This window comes from Talpa occidentalis, unplaced genomic scaffold (genome assembly GCF_014898055.3).
Source record: "Talpa occidentalis isolate TD23 unplaced genomic scaffold, MPIMG_talOcc4v2.1 talOcc4.7, whole genome shotgun sequence".
Classification (NCBI taxonomy): Eukaryota; Metazoa; Chordata; class Mammalia; order Eulipotyphla; family Talpidae; genus Talpa; species Talpa occidentalis.
Genome location: NW_023605083.1, coordinates 57,926,350 through 57,947,102, shown reverse-complemented (window position 1 = coordinate 57,947,102; position 20,753 = coordinate 57,926,350). Strand labels below are relative to the sequence as shown.

General features: G+C 36.8%; 2 protein-coding genes across 3 annotated transcripts in view; one reads left to right on the top strand and one right to left on the bottom strand.

Annotated features, from left to right (window-relative positions):
• The window catches only part of ABCA1 (ATP binding cassette subfamily A member 1), a 117,059-nt gene extending 104,996 nt beyond the window's left edge, over positions 1 to 12,063 (top strand). The window contains exons 41-50 of one of the 2 annotated variants that reach the window (XM_054689633.1): positions 987 to 1,116; positions 1,692 to 1,812; positions 2,550 to 2,612; positions 3,230 to 3,336; positions 4,570 to 4,711; positions 5,105 to 5,239; positions 6,252 to 6,355; positions 6,946 to 7,038; positions 7,628 to 7,871; positions 8,494 to 12,063. In XM_054689633.1, the coding sequence (XP_054545608.1) occupies positions 987 to 1,116; positions 1,692 to 1,812; positions 2,550 to 2,612; positions 3,230 to 3,336; positions 4,570 to 4,711; positions 5,105 to 5,239; positions 6,252 to 6,355; positions 6,946 to 7,038; positions 7,628 to 7,871; positions 8,494 to 8,634 (1,280 nt within the window). In that variant the 3' untranslated portion in view covers positions 8,635 to 12,063. The remainder of the gene's footprint in view (positions 1 to 986; positions 1,117 to 1,691; positions 1,813 to 2,549; positions 2,613 to 3,229; positions 3,337 to 4,569; positions 4,712 to 5,104; positions 5,240 to 6,251; positions 6,356 to 6,945; positions 7,039 to 7,627; positions 7,872 to 8,493) is intronic. The other variant, XM_037495374.2, reaches the window with a different exon arrangement.
• On the bottom strand, positions 793 to 18,351 carry LOC119231033 (protein NipSnap homolog 3B-like). The gene is made up of 3 exons (XM_054689635.1): positions 17,922 to 18,351; positions 15,849 to 15,935; positions 793 to 1,146 (listed from the first exon to the last, which is right to left on the bottom strand). The coding sequence occupies exons 1-3, from the start codon at positions 18,160 to 18,162 to the stop codon at positions 1,136 to 1,138; spliced, it is 339 nt and encodes a 112-aa protein (XP_054545610.1). The 5' UTR covers positions 18,163 to 18,351; the 3' UTR covers positions 793 to 1,135.
• Positions 18,352 to 20,753: the final 2,402 nt, after the last annotated feature.

Below are 20,753 nucleotides of genomic sequence, written 5' to 3'. Positions count from 1 at the left end.
GGTACTCTGGACTTTGTTTTACAAAGAGGCTGGTGACTGGGCATAGGACTTCTCTGATAGGACTCATGACAACACAGCTGTTTGTGGCATGATTTTGAGACATATCCATGTGTGCCTCTGAGAGCACTGAGAACATAAAGGGGGCAAGTCTAGAAGTAGGGAAAATACTGTTAACTTGGATACAGTGCATGATGCCAGTGGTTGGATATGTCAGCCATTGGAAAAGTCAAACAACAGCTTTGAGAATTAGATACGGGACAGATAATCAGAAGGAAAGATGCACACTTGTACTCTACGGAGAAAACCATGGTTCTGCAGATCTTACCATATGTTGTTTTTTACACCATCTCTAAAAAGATAATTTACTGTAACACTTTCTACCTTTTAGAGCCTTTAAAAATATCTCTTCTGTGGCTTCTCTATCCATTGGCTTATATTGTTATATGAACCATGTTATTTAGAGGACATAGGAGAGAGACTATTGCCCAGCCCACCCTCCCACACACCCTCAGCTTGGAGATGTATAAGGAATTTAAGATATATTTACATAAAACTAAGTGATTTAATGGAGTTACTCAGTTACATTATGGGCTACTGAAAGGGGCATCTTTTTAAAGTGCTTTCTGAGATTAGTGAAACTTGTAATTTGTTAAAATACCCAGAAAATATCCATGGATTGTCTAACTTTTTATAAAAGATTTTGACATGGCTCATTAAAAAGGAGACGTTAGCTATTTTAGATGATATATCATATCTAATATGTTAACTCTGAAATTCTTAGTGATCCTGGGTAGTACTCTGTTTCCCCAAAACCTTACCTCAAGTCAGACTTGGAGAGTGGTTACTCCCTTATTTTTTCAATCTCATCATGGTTAATAAGCACTGGTGTTACCAGGAAGGGAAGTGAATTTGAACCTGAATTTAAGGAAAGGTCATGGTCTTTGGTGCATCCATTGTGAACTGGATCTCTGCATTGTGTCTGCCAGGGGAGAATCGTTTTGTCTCTCCACTCTCTTGGGACTTAGTGGGCCGAAACCTCTTCGCTATGGCTGTGGAAGGAGTGGTGTTCTTCTTCATCACTGTTCTAATCCAGTACAGATTCTTCATCAGGCCCAGGTGAGCTTTTTCTCAGAACTCATGGAACACCTGCTTGAGGGTCACAGAGAAGTAGTACAGGGAATTCGCCCATCAGTGGTGATTGGACTGAATTGAACTCAAAGCAGATAATCAAACTCTTTCCTAATGTGGAGGCCTCCAGCCTCCAACACTGGCAGTCCTGGAAACTATGGATAGTAGATTTTATAGGACTGCTTTCAAAAGTGGATCTTTGTCTTGAAAAAGAACTTAACAAAATAAGCCTGAAGGAGAAAGACAAATACCAGATAATGTTACTTATATGTCGAATCTAGTGAAACCAAACAGAGTCAGACTAACCCTTGAAAACTGACCATTGAACTGACAAATCGGGAGTGGGGAGGAGGAGAAGAGGGCGGGGTAAGAACAAACACAATGGACTATGGTGGAGGACTATGGGTGCTTGTGTGATGGGTGCACTATGGTGACTGACAGGAGAAATCCTATGTATCCAAAATACTAACAAGGATACAAAACAATGATACTTCAATAAAAAAGAAAGGAAAGAAAAGAAAAATAGCTTAAAAGATTGATTTTTCTTAAATTTTCCCCTTAAGACCATATAAGGCAAAGCTTCCTCCTATGAATGATGAGGATGAAGATGTCAGACGAGAAAGACAGAGAATTCTTGATGGTGGAGGACAGAATGATATCTTGGAAATCAAGGAGCTGACAAAGGTGAGGTAATGAGTACAGGTTGTAAGAACTTGTCTTTATTTTTTTCAACTGTCTATGTTAGAAACTAGTATTTTGTTGACTTTCATTAAAAAAAAAAAAAAAAGAGCATGCTTCTCCAAATGTGTATCTCTACCAAGCTTCTGTCAATTTAATTTTATTTAAAATGAACCATGGGCACTTTTTAATTAAAGAAATCCTATTGAGAACACACTTACATTTATTGTTAGCATTAAAACATACTAATATTATATTCCAGTCAAAGAATATATGGTTGATGTTGAGTTTTCTAGTCTGAAAAGATGTTAAGTCTCCACTGCTCAATAGGAGAGGCTTTCCCAGCCTTCTGTAGTTGCTGGAATCCCAACACTTCACTTTTTTGGTAACATATGCAATATTTTGATTATAAAATTTTACCCAGTAGAACTTCATTTTTAAAATATAATATCTTTCTACATCAAGTAAGTGAAAATTATGTAGATTATTAACCAATATATATATTTTAAGGATTGATCTTAGGTTAAAAAATAAAAAGTTCACTCTTACTTTGTGCTTCAAAGTCATTCAGAAAAGGATTGCCACAGAGACAAAGCAAGATACTTAGCATGTCAAATGTGTGACAATCTTACCAATACATCTTATTTCGTGGTGTGTTTGGGTTTTAATTCCCTCATACACAGTTGCTTGGGGTTGCTGTGAGTCACTGAGGCTCATCAATTTTGGCATTTTGTTTGTTCCAGATATATAGAAGGAAGAGGAAGCCTGCTGTTGACAGGATTTGCGTTGGTATTCCTCCTGGTGAGGTAAAGGCCCTTTGCATTGTATTTGTCCCTAGTAATTCAAACTATCTCTACCCAGTCAGACCACAGTATATATAAGGGGTAAAAAGTGGCTTTTAAACCTTCTCTGTTTATGTCTCTGTGGAGCCATCAGTCACTGAGAGGATAGGGACCTGCATGTCAAAAGAAAATGATTTTGGAAAATCTGACAGCTTAAGAAAAAGATACACATCTAAAATGTGCTTTTCTGATTTGTTCAAGTTAATGAAACTTAAATGGATTCATTCGATCTAAAATTAAAACAGATTTTCTTCTTTCTTGTTCATGTTTGTTTTCTTTTATGCCCTTTAGTCATATTAGATGGTGAAATTTGACTAGTTGGCTTTCATTACTGTTTTTTACACATTAACTTTGGCCTCAACTTGAACACTCAAATAATATTTACAAATACTCCCACACTCAAAATGGTCTTGTTATAAAACATATGTTTAAATATCTGTATAATTTCTTAAGATGGTATTTGAAAATGATATTATAGAATCATGTTATATAAAAACTAAGCTGAGGTAACTATTTTATAATGACCATTCATATTCAAATTTTCAGTAATTTGCTTTTACAATTTATCCAATCTTTTTCAGTGCTTTGGGCTTCTGGGAGTTAATGGTGCTGGTAAATCATCAACTTTCAAGATGTTAACTGGAGATACCACTGTTACCAGAGGAGATGCTTTCCTTAACAAAAATAGGTGAGAAATTCATGTGATTACCAATAGCAGTTAGTGAAGTAACATATGTGAAATACTTAACAGTGGGCTTCACAGCTGAGGTACCTTCAGTAAATGATGGATATTGTCATAAAAAAGATGAGAAAAGAAAGAATCCGTATATTGGCAAAGACTTTTTTACTTGATTTAAATAAAATATTATTTTATAACAGTATACTCCTATCTCTTACCACTTTTTTCAGGAGGCTTAAGAGAACAGAAATTATAGAATAGCAGGCCCGAGGCTGTACACCTACTTCTCCGGCCTCATTTGTAGCACCAGCCTCCTGGTGTGGATAGCAATGAAGGCAGTGGCTGGCCCAAACAAAACTTTGTCATAGTGACTGGTTGTAAGAGCAGGCTTGGGTGGGGTAGCTGTGTAGGCAAGGCACAGGGCCCATGGGCACCTCCATTGTAATTCTGGGAAAGGCTGGACCCTGGAGTACTAAGTACATCTACAGAAGGGAATGGAGAGCACTGAATGGCCAAATTCATGACTGTCCAGATGTGGCTGAAGTGCAGCCATCAGACTGGCTATGGAAACTGGTCTTCCACATCTGAGATTCCTAACATGAGATTGGCTTCAAATGCCTAAAATTAACACCACTGATACATGTAAAATTGTAGATGTAGGTATATTTTTTCCTATTACTAGATTCTCCAAGTCTGAGATTTGAAAAACCTTAAAAACCAGGAGGGTGCAGGGTTGGGTCTTCAGCAGAATGAAAGAAGTCTGTCACGTGCTGTGATTGAACCAGGGATGGGCAGCAGAACACAGAGGGAGGGAGTTACACTCAGAGTTGCTGAGCCTCTTCTGTGTCTGAATGGCCATGAGGAGATTTTGGAGCAACAAGGCATATATTATATATGACTGGGCCAAAGAGTCAAGTCTGGGGTGGCGAATTAATGTTAAAGCCCCTACACTGTATGACTGAGGTTGTTGGTAAAGATGGTGCTGCAGTGACAGTAGACTAGGGAAGCCTCAGATGGGACTGAGCCTCAGATTGAGGTGCAAGGCCCAGGCAGGATAGAGGCAGGAACCCTCACTATTTGGAGGGGTTGGCATCCTGAGGCCAGAAAGGCTACTTCTTCAAGCTATAGCAGGTGTGCTTGCCAGTATTTCTGAATCACACTTTATAGGAACATTAAGCAGGGATTTTTGATCAGAGAATCTGTAAACACTTAAATCTTGACCAGTTATGTTTTTCTTTGTAGTATCTTATCAAACATCCATGAAGTACATCAGAACATGGGGTATTGCCCTCAGTTTGATGCCATCACAGAGCTGCTGACTGGAAGAGAACATGTAGAATTCTTTGCCCTCTTGAGAGGAGTCCCAGAGAAAGAAGTTGGCAAGGTATGGTGGGCACCAGAAGGACAGCAAGCCTCCTTGGCATCCTGACAGTGTGCCTGATGCCTTTGACTTTATATTGATTGTCAGCTTCCAGCTATTTTTTGTCATGCATTTAGCAATATGACATGCTGGCTCTTTGCACTCACTTCCAGGGTGGGGATCTGTGATGATGGGCAGGGATGGGTGGATAGGCCTGTTCTGGAGGGCAGTGAGGAAGTGTTGCCAACACAGCACCCACACGAATCCTTTCCTTCTGCTTTTGGTTCCTTAGCACTTGCCAGGTCATGGTGATAGAATCTGATCTTACTTGGAGCAAAACTTTTCATATGTAAATATAAGACAGCATGATAAAATTACCAAACCAGAAAAAATTCAAGGAGCATTTTATTATTCTAGGTTGGTGAGTGGGCAATTCGGAAACTGGGCCTTGTGAAGTATGGAGAAAAATATGCTGGTAACTATAGTGGAGGCAATAAGCGCAAGCTCTCTACAGCCATGGCTTTGATTGGCGGGCCTCCTGTGGTGTTTCTGGTGAGTGTGACTGTGAATGGGAAGCTCTTGTTCTTCCCTAAATGGAAAGAATTACTTTTCTGATGTCCTGTATGTTCGGGGATGTTGCATAACAGGCTTGACAGTGGTCAGCCACTCGCCCCTGACCAGGAACTGCAGAGCAGCCTCAGAAAGCCAGAGGGGAACTTTCTTGTTTCTCTAATTGACACACACTGGGGTGGCTTTGCCAGCCCCTCGAAGGATCCCAAAGAGAGACACTCCAGCTTCCTTGCTTCTCTGGCATGGAGAACTCTGACAAGTGTAGCTGAAGTTGAATGTGTGATTTGACCTTTTTCAAAGGATGAACATTCTCTCTAATCATTTATGTGTTCATCTTCTGAAAAGGGAGAGTGTGGACAAGGTTTCAAGATCCCTAAGATAGCACCTGGCTCATAGTGTCTCACATACAAATCGATGGAAACCTGAGATGAGACGGATAGTGGCCCTTAACTCCTTTTCTTCTGTAGAGAAGAACATTGAAGAAGAGCAACACCCTTGGGTGGAAGCTTTAATGTAATCCACACCACGTAGATCTGGAATGTATTTCTTTAAGACTAGCAAGGGTTATATAATACACTATGCTGGAGTGAATGAGAATAAAAAAAAAAAAGAACAAACAGAATTTTACCTAAACCTTATATTAACTTAAATAGAGATTTCACACAAAAAGAATTTTTAGTATATGTGTGTCAGTTATGAAAAGATGGTTGATACTAAATGACCTTTCCCTTCCCTTTCTGTTTACTGGGAGAAATGTAATAAAAAAATTAAGTTGTGTTTCCTCCTTTAGTGAGACATTTATAAAAAGCAAGCTGGTATAGAACTTATTTTGGTATATAAGGTCTAGTTCTTTGAAATACTAAAGAAATACTTCAAGAAATACTAAAATGGAAAGTTAAATTTAGGTTATTTCAAAGATACTTCAGCATTTAAACACAAATCTATCCTTGAAGTTTTTTCAACAAATAATAGGACTTGTTTATTCTCTTCACAGGATGAACCCACCACAGGCATGGATCCCAAAGCCCGGAGATTCTTGTGGAATTGTGCTCTCAGTGTTGTCAAGGAGGGGAGATCAGTGGTGCTTACATCTCATAGGTCTGTAGTGAAATCTTGGCTTGTCTACTGCATTGTGCAATTTTTAAATTTCCCAAGTGGTATATCTGATTGCTATGTGAAATTACAAAGTACAGCAAGGCAAGGAGAAAAACAATTCTGAGCACTTGAAACTGCGTCACTTGGAGAAAACCATCACTATCCCTTCACTATCTTCACAGAGTTTGATGGAAATCTATATATGTGTTTGTGTATTTACACAGTTTCAAACTTGGTATATATATTGCTTTTTTTTTTTCACTTAATGTATTATGAATGTTACTCCACATCAGTCATCGTTTCTTACAGCTTGCTAGTTTTCCATTAGGATATACCCTAATTTGTTTAGCTGTTCTGCTCTTTGTGTTTGGATTGTTTCCAAATTTTTTCACGATGGTAAACAATGCAGTGCATTGTCTCACTGCACTGCAATGAACAATGTTAACCCTGCATCTTCATGCACTTTTGTAACAGGATGCAATTGTGCCCTAGGAAACTAGGTTTCTGTTTCTTTCAAATGTTCAATGCAATGGTGATATTGATGTTGTAGGAGCATCTGTCCAAAACTAAAACCCCCTTCTTTTTTCTCACAGTATGGAAGAATGTGAAGCTCTCTGTACTAGGATGGCAATTATGGTCAATGGGAGGTTCAGGTGTCTTGGCAGTGTCCAACATCTGAAAAATAGGTAACAAAGGCAATTTCTTTGGGATCATGCCTACTAAAAAGCTTGTATTTATTCTTCTCTGAGTATATAAACGGTGGCTCTAAAATAAGGAAAGTAAACTGACCAAAATGATACAGTGTATAAAAAAAGGAAGCTTTGAAGTCAGGATAGGCTATAATCAAATACTTTCTTTACCTTTTACTCCTATGCCCTTTGGTTTGTGAATTAACTTCTTGGAGAGTCAGTTTCCTAGGATTATCTGCTTTCTAGTTTTGTTATACAGATGAAATGGAATGACATACCAATGTGGCCAGAGTATAAGCTTTGGAGGTGAACATAAGTGGGGCCACATCCTGGTCTGTGAGCTCTGTAAGTGGGCTTCAGTTTCTCTAACAGGCTTCGTGTGAGGATTAAATGAATTTAAGTATCTAAGGAACATGGTATGGTACCTCACGTGAAATACTCAGTAAATGAAAACTAGCTCCTTTTCTCAGAAACTTCTGGGTCTGTCAGGGATCTATTTTCATGGTACAGTTTGGGTCTTTGGGTTAAATACTGTTGTGAAGTTTCCTGAGGGTCTTTCATGTGGACTTTTTTGGTTTGTTTTCAGGTTTGGAGATGGTTACACGATAGTAGTACGAATAGCAGGGTCCAACCCTGACTTGAAACCTGTACAGGAGTTCTTTGGACACGCCTTTCCAGGAAGTGTCCTAAAAGAGAAGCATCGAAACATGCTGCAGTACCAGCTTCCTTCTTCATTATCGTCCCTGGCCAGGATATTCAGCATCCTGTCCCAGAGCAAAAAGCAACTCCACATAGAAGATTACTCTGTTTCTCAGACAACTCTTGATCAAGTAAGTGCTGTCTTTCAAGAATAGATCTGTATTTCGGGGTGAGGATTCTTGCTCCCTCCCTGAACCCATTATGGGTTCTAGAGCAGCATAGACTATTGGAGTTTGAATTCCTGATCTCCTACTAGCTATACTTTTTACTGAACCTCCCTGAGTCTGAACAATGAAGATAAGGGTTTGTGAGAATAGTTGGTGGCAATAATCATAACTTCCCTTTATGGGCCAGACATTTTGCCAGGTGCTTTATGCTATTTAAGTAAATTAAGATCACTATCAAACAGATCCTGGCACTTAGTAGGCATTAGTTAGTTGCACTTAGCAAATGTTAGTTTTTATTCCCCTTCTCTTTCATCAAGGCTTTATAAGCCAAAGTAAATCATGATCTAACAGAGTTGGGGGGTAGGGAGGAGGGGCAGTATAAAAGTTTTTACATTTTTAAGTGGTTAATGCTTTTTCAAGTAGTCCTCTTTCCTAAACACACAGTTTTCTAGTTAATCTATTCATGTAGTCTTGTATTCTTCTATCCAACCTAATTTCCATGTAGAGAGATGCAACTAGAAGATAGAGCAAGTAGTATTTACTAAAGTCAAGAAGTATTTACTAAAGTCCATCTTTCTTTCTACAGGTATTTGTAAACTTTGCCAAGGACCAAAGTGATGATGATCACTTAAAGGACCTATCATTACACAAAAACCAGACAGTAGTAGATGTTGCCGTTCTCACATCTTTTCTACAGGATGAGAAAGTGAAAGAAAGCTATGTGTGAAGAATCCTATTCATACAGATGGCTGAAAGAAAGGAGGAACTTGACCTTCCTTTGCACCATATGAAGTGTTTCAGAGCAAAGAGCTGGAATTTTTGTGGGAAGAAGTAAACTGGATACTGTACTGATACTGTTCAATGCAATGCAATTCAATGCAACAAAAACAAAATTCCATTACAGGGGCAGTGCCTTTGTAGCCTATGTCTTGTGTGGCTCTCCAGTGAAAAAGACTTGAATTTACTTTATAATCTTATATCTGTGTGAAACTCTAGTATGGAACCCGGTGGACCTATGGGTTTGAAATCATACTTTTTTATTCCTTTGTATTCTCACTGGGGTTGCAACAGTAAGTCATCAAATAATCATGGCCAGTGATTATCAAAATCAGAAGGCAGGCACATCCTCATTCATCAGGCCATGCCATGCCAGGAGACTGGCTTCCCGGCGACACATCCATTGCTGGCAAAGAGTGTGCCAGAATAACTAGTGCCAAGTTGCTTAGAAAGCCTGAAGCACCATGGTGTGTCATGCACACTTTTGTGAAAGATGCTCTGCTCAGAGTCTTGTCGATGTCATCAAATATCGGGTGACAAATAGGTGCCATGTGTGGGGAAGGCCATGATTTGAATCCCTTGCTGATGAACTGTTCTGGTGGCAGTAACATGCAAAATGTGAGAGGCTCTGGACAAGGGAGACTTGGTTCCATTGTTATGCTGTCCTCACTTGGAGCCATGGGTCTTCAGGGTCATCTTCGTCAGACTCTTTAAATGTACTTGGATCCTGGTAAGAAACAAAGAATCTGCAGCCAAATTGTTGGGCTGTAAGTTGCTGAGACCAGGGCATGGGATTAAAGAGGTGGCGTGCTCAAACCTGGGGAGGACTGTGTCTACTTATCCCTGTTGTCTACTAACACGGTACACTGCATCTCAAGATCTTGTTTGACACATCTGTAGTAGTATTTTTGGCTTTTTAAATTAATCTAGGACATGAGAAGATGGACTGTATTCTGACAAAAATCTTTGTACTTTTAAAGTTATTTGGAATTTTATGTTCCAGCAGTGACTTCTGAACCTTAGAATGACCTCTTTGTAGAACCCTGTGGCATAGAGAGGCATGGAGGGCCACACTGCCTCATTAGCTTTATTTTCTCATGTAAGTTTGCAGATGGATCATCTGACTAGTGCCTAGTGCCTGGAAAAGAATGTGAAGGGCAACATCTCATGACAATGTTCTGTTTGAGTTTAAGATTATTTAAAATACTCTTAATCTCAGTTCATTAATCAAGTATTTTGTGTGTGTGTTTTAGCTGAATGAGTATTTATGGATGAGGTGGGGAGAAATTAAGTCTCAGATTTCCTGTGCCATGTTATTCAGATAACTGGTTTACAAATATAGGTCGCTTTGTTGCTGTGGTTGTGGGAGCCCATGGGAAGAATATTGGGCGTTCCACTTTGTGAAAATAACGCAAAACAATGCAAACGCCAAGACAGTTCAAGTGTTATTAGGGTCACAAGACTAAAAAATGAATTCTTTCACAGAGAAGACAGCTAGCTTCAAAACTTCTTAAACAAAACAATTTGTGCTAATGGCATTTAGTATCTTCAAATTGGCTCTGAAGATTTTAGACACACATTCTGACAATTTCAAATAGTTCATCTCTTCAATCACCAACTTATCACGAAAAATATTTAACAGCAAGTACCCTCCTCCCCCACATCAAATGTATTTCAGGCGTTCGAACCCAGTCTTGTTTTTTTTCATCAATAAACACCTTAAAAATGTATTTCACTAATGCTTAATGTTGTGTCTTGAGGCAACAGAAATATGAGAGAACTACTGTTTGATGACATTTATGCAATTTCAATATTACTACTAATTGTCCCTCCTTTTTCTAAAATTTAAATATGTTTAAATATTAACTCTAAAGGTATAAGATTTTAGAACTATCTCATCTATTTGTTCTTTTAAAATTTATAGAATGTTATCACATAATTTGTTGCTTAAAAATTACTTTAGAAATTATCAATATTTTCTAAAATGGTAAACAATAATGAAGGCATATTTCCAATAACTATTAGCATGAGAGAATTATACTTATGCTATCTTTAATGATATGAAATTCAACATCAAACTTCTGTTGGTTTTCCCATTTCACTAGAATCGTGTTTTAGTTATCCATTATATTTAATCTGTGAGAAGCTCCCTGCTTTGGTTTTTCTGACTTCAAGGACATATTTTTAAAAATCAAAGGCACTGTGAACTACTTTGAAAAAACTATGCCATTTCAATACAGATTTAAAAGGATCTCTTTTGAAGCTAGAAAAAATCTACAATTACACATTGACTCCATAATACTGTATTACCTTTTAGACTATCCAATAATAAGCTTTTAAAATTTCCTGTGTAAGCCTAATTGTAATAGAAACTTTTACTAACTTAAGTCAAGTAAAATTTCTATATATTCCCTGTGGAAATGCAGCTATGTGAATTTCAGAAATTCTCAAGTGTTGAAAGAATTCTTTTGCTTCTTTTGGACACCCTAGAAACCTTATTAACAACTGTGAATATGAAAAAAAAAAAAACAGTAATAAAATAGTCCTCTCTACATAAACACCCAGCACAATTCATTGTTAAAGAACAACCAAACCTCAAACTACTGTATTTCAATATCTGTACTGAGAGTGTATCATTGTGACTATTAAGTGTTGCATATCCCTCATTCACTGTATAATAATCATTGACTAAAGGGATTTGTCTGTGTTTTCTCCATGTGGTTGTATATATCAGGTACATTTTTTTCCCAAAGAGCCATGTGTCATAATATTGAACCACTTTGATATTGAGATATTAATTTGTATCCTTGTAACTATTTGCTAATAATAACAGTACTATAGTAATATCGCTCTAATTCTTTTGAAAATTTTTGCATCCCTTTTTATAAAGTGTTTATATTTCCAAAAAGATTAAGTACTCTGTTCTCTCTTCCTGTATCCTAGGCTGAAGCTATGTTTTTGTGCTTTTTCTTTATCATTGGCCCTTCATTCCAAGCACTTTATGCTTTCTGTAATGGAATCTATTTTTGCACTGGAATATCTGAGAATTGCAAAACTAGATAAAAATTTCACAATAGATTTCTAAGTTAAATCATTTTCATTAAAAAGAAAATAAGAAAAATGTACTGTCTATAACTTTATATAAAGTATTAAAAAGGCATATTTCTATGTTGTAATGAGTCACGAAATAAAGCTGTGACAATTGTTAGTCTACACAAATTTATTTTCGTGCATTCATAGCACCGCCTACTGTTAAGACATTATAAAGCTGTTACAGGAGTAATAAAGGGAAAGCTGCTTGAACCTAAAGTGGAAATTTAGAATCCACTCAATTCCCTGTTAATCACAGAAGAGAACTGAGGGGTCTACTTGAAAATAGAAGCCAGGGTGTTTTACTCATATGCTTCAGTTAAGATAATATCTGATATTAAGTAAGTTGAAGAGGTTTTAGATAAACTTACTCTGCCTAATGACTACAGTTCTGCAGAGTTATCTGAAAATATTCTTGTAGCTAAGCCTATTTAATAAAAACTTCATTAGCTTATTTGGTATTGAGCAAACTATCAAGGCAAGCTCCAGAGTTCATTTTTTTTTTTTTTCCAGCCAAAGTACAAGGATAGTGTGACAAATATATTGGTAAGGTGTTGAATTTGATAGTAAGGATCAGCAGACAGGGAAAGTACAAAATTGTGGGGGCAAAATGGATGAGTATTGGAGGCGCCACCCCTATCTTCTGTGGCGTCTATGCCCAAGATTAGAGAGTACTATGATGAGACGTGGATATATTTTTCATAGCTCATCAGCAATCACAGTAAGGAGATGTGCTTATCCTGGAACTTGAAGAACCGTTGTCAAATGCACCCACCAGGCATCCCGGAGAATCCCGGCACTATCTGTGCCCTCTACTGACTGGCCATGAAGGTGGCAGTTCTGTGGAGGCGAGAGTCTCCAACCTTGCTGCCGAAGGCCCCTGCTTGCAAGGAGCTGGGGTGCCACTGGGCTGCAGGCTCAGAACCTTTTCTTTCCCCAATGAAGTGCATGTAGCAGTGATGACGATAAAATGCTAGAAAACTGTTCCTTGGTGAAAAAAGGAAAGTCGAGGGAAAGAAATTGAAAACAAACAGGCAGCTAATTTTGATGAAAAATATGTAAAATCTATATAAACAGAGTCAAAAAATCTTTGGAATGATAATGTGTACATTAAATATGAAAAAACCTAAGAGGAAAAATTAGCTGACTTTTCCAAGTGTTTACTGTGTTGTTAGGCGCTTCATTTAATCCTCAATTCCTGTAGGATGAGGTAAGCCATGCCATTCGACATGAGTAACTGGTGGCTCAGAGGATAAGGAACTTGCTCAAAGTTACATGGTTAGTAAGTGGCGGAAGAATGCTTTTGTTGAAGTTGGGTATCAGTTAAAATTGTTCTGGTAAAAATCAGTTCAGAAGCATATGTGAATTGAACAAAAAAATCACTGAACTTCAGCACGGGTTAGGTATTTTTATAGGTTCTGGGGCTCTGTGTCAAAGAAGACAGTTCTGCTCTAATGAACATGAATCTCAGTGGAGAAATGATGCTCATACTCAAGGGATGTGTGGATAAACAGAATTAATGTAAACAACGTCAGTGTTTAGGGGCTAATGGGATAAGAGGCTAATAAGACCTGCTAATGGGATAATGAGGGAAAAGAGTCAGAGAGGGCCTGAGGAGCTCAGATTTGAATAAAAGCCAACATTTGAAGTTGAGAAAGCAGAGCATTCCTGGAAGAAAGAACACCTGGTGCAAAAGCCCCAAGTGGGAAAAAGCTTGGCAAATTGAAGGGGCTGGTGATGGTGGTAAGAATGCCAATGCGTCTAGAGTGACAGGAGATGAAATCAGAGGCACAGAAACCAAAACTTGAAGGACTAGCAGACTTAATCCTTAAGTTATTTGTTTATATTGTTAATGCAAAAAGGAACCATTGGAGAGTCGTGTCAAAACAAGGCAGTGTTTTACCTAACCGGTTTCAGAAAGAATGCTGGGTAGAAAGGTTAGTAGGGAGGCTAAGAGGTCATGGTAGATTGCATGAGGTTGATAGCAACATCCAGAGGGAGGACTGGAAACATTCAGGGTCTATTTTAGAGATGGAGTCAACAGGACTTCATGGAAGAGATGAGGGAAAGGCAGTAATCAAGGTGACTTCTAGTTCGTGAGCCAAACTAGAGAGATGCTTGTGTTAAAAAGGTAGTCAGCATCTCAATCTGGTACTCAGGAGCAATAGGAAAAAAGGTAAAAATGTGTGAATCATCAGCACCTACATGGTATTTAATCCTTGGGACTGAAGAACTTACCTAGACAGAGTGAAGAATAATCTTGAACCCTGTGACCCTTCCACTTTTACAGAAGCCAGCACAGGAAACTGAGAGTGACTAGTTAGGAAGGAGGAAGAAACCCTGAGTATGACTCCATATATTGAAGCTCAGAATCAAGTGTTTCAGGAAGGCAGAAATGGTCAACTGTGTTCAACACTGGTGAGAAGATGAAGAGGTAAAGACAGAGAAGACCACTGGATTTGGTGAGGCAGGGTCCTTGGTGACCTTCAGAAGGTCATTTCAGTGGAGTGTCAAGAGTGTAAGCCTTACTGATTTGGGTTCAGGGAAGAATAAGACAAGGAACCAAGGAAAGGAAGATCACAACTATACATACACAGCCTTACAGAGAGTTTTGCTTTAAAGGGAAGCAAAAATCACAATAGCTGGTTTATGAAACTTTTATTTGGAATCTTACTGTTAATAGTGGAGGCAGCATGTGAACACCGTGTCACCTTTTTTTCTGATTTTTTTGTTTTTAATCTTTTAGACATTTCTTCTGTCATTAGCCTTAAACACTGTACTTTGTTTTTCAGATTTCCTTTGACAGTGAATTCAATGTTGTTTAGAAATGTGAAGTCATAATAGCTGTAAATACAGACTATGAAGATTTGGAAGTTTTAGAAGGAACAGGCACTCAGCTAAAATGGAAACTGAAGGTGTTTCAAGGAAAGCTCTGCCACATCTGTAGTGGTACCAAAGAAGCTTGCCTTCTGGAATTACTATCATTATTTTCTTGATCTAACTTAATATTTATGATAAAGTTGGTAAGTCATTGCTGTTTCACTACCCTGTAGCAACACAGTAAAAACTCAAGATAATATAAAAATAAAACACAAATAAAAATCCAGAATGGACATTGTGGGCTTTTATTAGGACAAGCATTCCCATAACCACAAAGATCTCTTTAAACAATTAGGTGTCCAAAGTATCTTTGTTAGTAATCCAAAATGAACAGAATTAACCACAAATCAACCATGTCTGCATATAAAATGAGTCTCCAGAAGTTTTTTTTAAACACTGAGATCTAGTTATATTATTTTCCAACTTAGAGTGACTAATAATTAATTTTGAAAAACATAACTAATACAGACAATACTGATGATGGTACTGTCCCATATTAGATATTTGATCTAGTATTTTTATGAATTCAATGTAATATCCAAAAACAACCTTACAGGACAAAATATTTTTAAGTCTTAATTAAAGAGACATGATGAAAAGACAGGTTTTATACATAAATAATTTTAAAAAACTGTCAGGCACAGAACTGTAAAATTTTCATTTGAATATAAGAAAATGCTACAAAGCAAAGAAAAATGCTATATTGTCAAAACAGAGAATAAGAGCTATTCTGAAACAAATGTAAAATCATAATAATGAAATTGTGGCAACTATTCCTAATGTATAATAGATACTTAATGCCCTGAGGAAAATGAACAGAACAATTTCCTGAGGTGGTAGTGGCAAAGGACAGAAGTGGCTTTAAAAATTCCAAGATGCTGCAAATTAACTTATCACCTCCTTCACATAAAAGAGAGACTCTCTTGGGAGATTTTTAACACCATTAGCAGGCACATCTTATGGCAGTTAATGAAATGCTTCAGATTTCAGTGGAAAACTATTTCAATGGTGAAAATGATGTAGGAATCAGAAGCATATTCTGCTGAGACACTAGGTAATTGACACTTTCCCGAACTAAAAAAAAAAAAAAAAAAAAAAAAAAAATTATAAGAGGGCTTATAAAGTGTTTGATTCAAGTCTGTTTGAATCAAATCTTTTCTAAGAATAATTTATTCCTCATGAAAAAAAGCTCACCGGCGGCCACCACTCTGGGATCCTCGTGTGCCCGGTGTCTGCCAGCTGCACGACTATCTGCAGTCTCGTTCCACCAAAGCACATGAACTGCAGGAACAAACCACACACAGATTCCAAAGACTATGGCATACCAGGAGTTCCCCACCACCACCCTTACCCACAGTTTCAGTTACCTCTGGTCAAATATAGTCTGATTATATTATGTACAATAAGCTATTTGAGAAGAGTGAGATCACATTAACATAACCTGTGTTACAGTATATTGCTAAAACAATTCTTTTCATTATTAATTCTTTTCATTATTTCATTATTAATTTGCCTAATTTATAATTAAACTTCATCATAGGTTTGTAGGTATAGGGATAAACACAGGGCATATAAGGTTTTGTACTATGTACAGTTTCAGGCATCCATTGGGAGTCTTGGGATGCATTTCCCTGAAGATAAGGGGGACACTGTATACAAATAAGAAATACAGAAAAACGAACAAGAAACATTGTCTTATTCTTTAAATCAAAATAGTATCAAAATGGTGAAACTAAACATGTCAGTGATAAAGTTAGAGAGGGATTAGAGATTTGGGAGATACATTTATAAATTAATCAAATTGGCTTTATAAAGGCTTAAGAGGGAAAGCCATGTTTAAGACACTGCTAAAGAATCAATACAATTCCCATGTTTGACAACTTTCTAATTTTACACTTTATCTAAAAAAAGCAATATTACAAAAAATTATGCTTGCTATTGAAAATATGGGGTAATATAAAGAAAATAAAAAGCAGCATAATCTTTATTGCTCATAAGAAACCTATTCATATGTAGTATATTTCCTTTAAAAAATATTACTGAAATTGAACAGGATCTTATTGTATATTATATTTAGTGACAGATTTTTTAGAAATCAGCAATGTAAAACTTCTTTTTTAAGCATGGAAATCTATAATCCTTTTGAACTTTATTTTAGCATATAGTATGCAAGAGAAAGATAATAATTTTCATATATTTCTCCTCTTCATTTACTTTCCAATTTGAAAATATCTTTTCTCTGGACTTTCTTTTTTAAAAAAAGATTTATTTTTATTTATTTATGCATACAAGAACTGGGGAGTAGGCCAGAGGTACACGGGAGTGGGGTGAGAGGATTCACCAGAGATACAGTGGGGAGCAGAACAGGCAGAACTACTGAAATGTAGTACTGAGGGGAGAAGCAGGATAGACAGGAAAGGGGCAAACTCATGCCACAGATAGCTCGACAGCGCTGAGACTTTAACTCCTACACCACCAGGGTGGCCCCCCTTTATTTTTCTCCTGGACTTTCTTAGGATACATCACTAGAAGCACAAAGACCAGAATCTCAGCTTTGAATGTGTTAGGTTTGAGATGTCCACTGGACATCAAGTAGGGAAGTTGAGGAGATATTGGATATAGTGAGTCTTCCAAATATTTTATTAACTATTTATAGTCATTTATCCTTCCAGATGATTTTACACATATTGTTTAGAGTTTGCCATAAAAACTCTCTGAAATTCTGACTGCAAGAAATTTCAATGTTAAAAGTTAAATGCAACAAATAGGTGTTGATTGTATAAATTAAAGTATGTATGTTTGTCTGATGTATCTACTCATGCTGGAGTGTTAGAAAGCCATTATTAACAATGCATATGCATTATTTCTAGGATATAATATGCAAATATGCACATATATTGTATTTAGTATATATATATATAATAAAGTAACAATTTGGTCATTTTAAAAAACTGAATCAAGGTATACGTAGATTAAAAGATGAAAGGAATAGATATTTTCCTGAGGCTCCTTGCAGTTTCTTTAGTTTTATCATTTTGATGTATCATGGAAAATAGCAGTTGAGCACTTAAAAGACTTCATAAATAAGAGTTTAAGACAGGTTTTTTCCAACCCTTTTAATTTACAAACCCCACCTCCTCACTCCAGAAGAAAGGTGGCAGTAAAATGAAACAATGAAAAAAAGAGAGACAAAGTGACCCACCAAGGAATGTAGTAGAGCACTAACACATTTTGCAAATTCAAAGAAAAAAAAACTGGTGACTGTACCTCGATTGAGTGCTCCATAGTCTGTGTGGAAAACTCCAACTAGTTTTGAATAGCCTAGACTTACATGAGCATTAACTGCCTTTTGAAATGCTTCACCCCACAGAGCTGGCCCACCTGGTTTCATCTGAAAAATAACCAATTCATAGACTCCTAGAATAAGGAGAAAAATAATTATTTTACAAAAGATATTCAAGTAGTTTCTAATCTGGTTAGTTTGGTTCCAATGGAAGGTAATGTACATATAGATTTAGAGGACCACACTCACATGCATTTTTTAATGTAGACATTTATTAATCATTTGCATTATTTTCCTTGATTTTATGTTTAGAAAATCCTGTTCCTACTATAAGGGTAAGTTGTTAAGCTTACCCACACACAAAGAAAGAAAAAGAACTAGAAGGGGTAGGTAAAAGATTTTCTGAAATACTTTTTTATTTTGAAAATTTGTCAATGAAACAAGCATTAAAAATTCATAATGGGATTAGGATATTTCAGCTGCTTGAGTCTATAATTTTAGGTTAAGTATTTTCCAATATTATGTTTTCTGCTTTCCAATTTAGAGAGGAAATGCTATTTTGTGTAATAGTAGTTGTATAGTTTCCCCCTACAGGACTCCATTTCTAAGGGGAACAGCAAGCAAACAATGGACCTGAAATGATGCCTGAGTTTATGAGGGGAAAACAAAGGAAAACCAAAATGGGAGGAGATGGTCGTATTGTTCCTAAACATGCAGGTAAGTACTTGAAAATCATTTACCTTCTAGTCAGATCTGGGGAAGGTACACTGAAAGAAACTAGAGAACAAGGACAGATATATTTGAGAAGAGAAAGGAGCTGTTTGCTCAAAGAAGAGGCTGTGCATTTAACCTTAATTTCATTTAGGTTAAATTTAATTCAAGGGGTGCCTTCATCTGATGACCTATTACCACTATTACCACCACCAAAAAAAAAAGATCTTCCTCTAAATTGACATGCCTCAATTAAATTAATAGGGACAGCTAAGATATACTGAAACCAATGTGCCAACATTCTAAGTTTCTTATACTAATCATTTAATCTTCTCAACAGCCCTGGAGATATACACTATGTCATTATCCCCATTCCGCAGAGTACAAACTACCAAATTACTAAGAATTATGAACAACAGAGGCCTAGAACCTAGAACTGACATGATGGAGAAGAGACACCAACTACTGTATTCAGAGAGTACAAGAAGGCTGAACAAGACTTTTTGAATCTCTTGTAATCTAAAACACATTATAACACAGTTAAGAATCACAGGGAAACAAGAAAATCGAAATTAGTTTATACTTTTTTAATCTGACCTTTGTTTAAAACTGGATTGAGGTAATCATTTCTTTAAATCAGCAAGAAGACAAATTTTTAGGAATTAAATAATTAAATAATTAAATAATCCAAATGGATTAATAATCCAAGGGGATACAAGAGTTAGACTTGGCAGTTTCAGTTAATAGCCCCCGAGGTCAGTCAGTTGTATAAGCTAAGATATACAAGGATTTAAGATTAGTTTTAATGGACAATTATAAACCAGAGACATCCTGCAGGGGAGAAGGAGGGAGAGGGATAAGCGGGAGGGAGGAAGGAGCACAGGGGACTGTCCTGATGGTGCATGGGTGCCTTGGGGAAGGAAATCCTATGGGGACTCAATCTGAGGGGGTGGGGGGAAGCAAATATTGTTTAAAAAAATAAAGAAAAAAAGATTAGTTTTAATTTATAGAAAAATACTTATTAATTTAAAATAAATTGTAATAAATTTTAAAATTTTGACAAAACATCACACACCCTCCCTCACTTACCCACATGCGTGTTCCCTGCTCCTAAGACCCAAATCCTCAAACTTTACAGACCATGTCAGCTTCTTCTATGATACAGTTAAAGTTTCAGATCAGTAGATCCCAATTTGAAAAATTATGCTTTATTATGTAGTGCTCTTTTTTCAAATTGAGCACTACACATTTTTTACAAAGCTGAAAGCTCTAATTTATTTTTATCTCAACAATCAACATATGTTATACCAAGGTTTAACTTTAGTTTCTATAACTTAAAATCTCTAGTGTTTTCTATCAAAATTCAAACAGATCATGAGGAAAGGGATTTACCTTCTTTTGGAGGTTTTTGCAGTTTGCACCATGGTACCAGATAAGTAATCTCACTCTCTTGTTTATCCATCAAAGGCAAATTTGGAATGAGAAATTGTTCCTGCCATTTCTTATCCTTGGCCAAGGCTTTGCGAACTTCAGTTCGATGTGCAAAATTATCTATGGGAAGAAAGGATAAGAAAAAGAAGAGATGGCAATTTAAGATTAACTTGCAGTTTTTTGGGGTATGCTTGGTTGCATAAGGACACTGTTATGTAGCACAGGAAATACCAACATACACATGTGACAACTGTCTCCAACATGCTCATGGTCTAAAAGGGGAACTGAAATGTAAATAACCAGCTTAATGTCACCTAATAGGTTCAGAAGCACTACCACTTAGTGGTTAATCATGTGATTTATGTAAATTATGGAATCTTTCTGGACAAGCTTTTTATACTGAGTAACCTATAGATCTATATAGATGTAAATATAAGGGTAAGGGGTAATACCTATCCTAGAGCATAAGGAAGGTATAACAGGATCTTTTTAGTAATTTTTTTAATGGGTGGCACATTACAGCATAGATTGTTTTAATGGGGTTTGTTTATTACAAGAGGGAAATGTTCCTCTTGTCATGGTAAGTATAGAATGAGCACTTTTCATATTAAAGTACTTTATTAATAATGGACAATGATGGACAAACACTAAATGAGGTTATTACAAGTACTTTC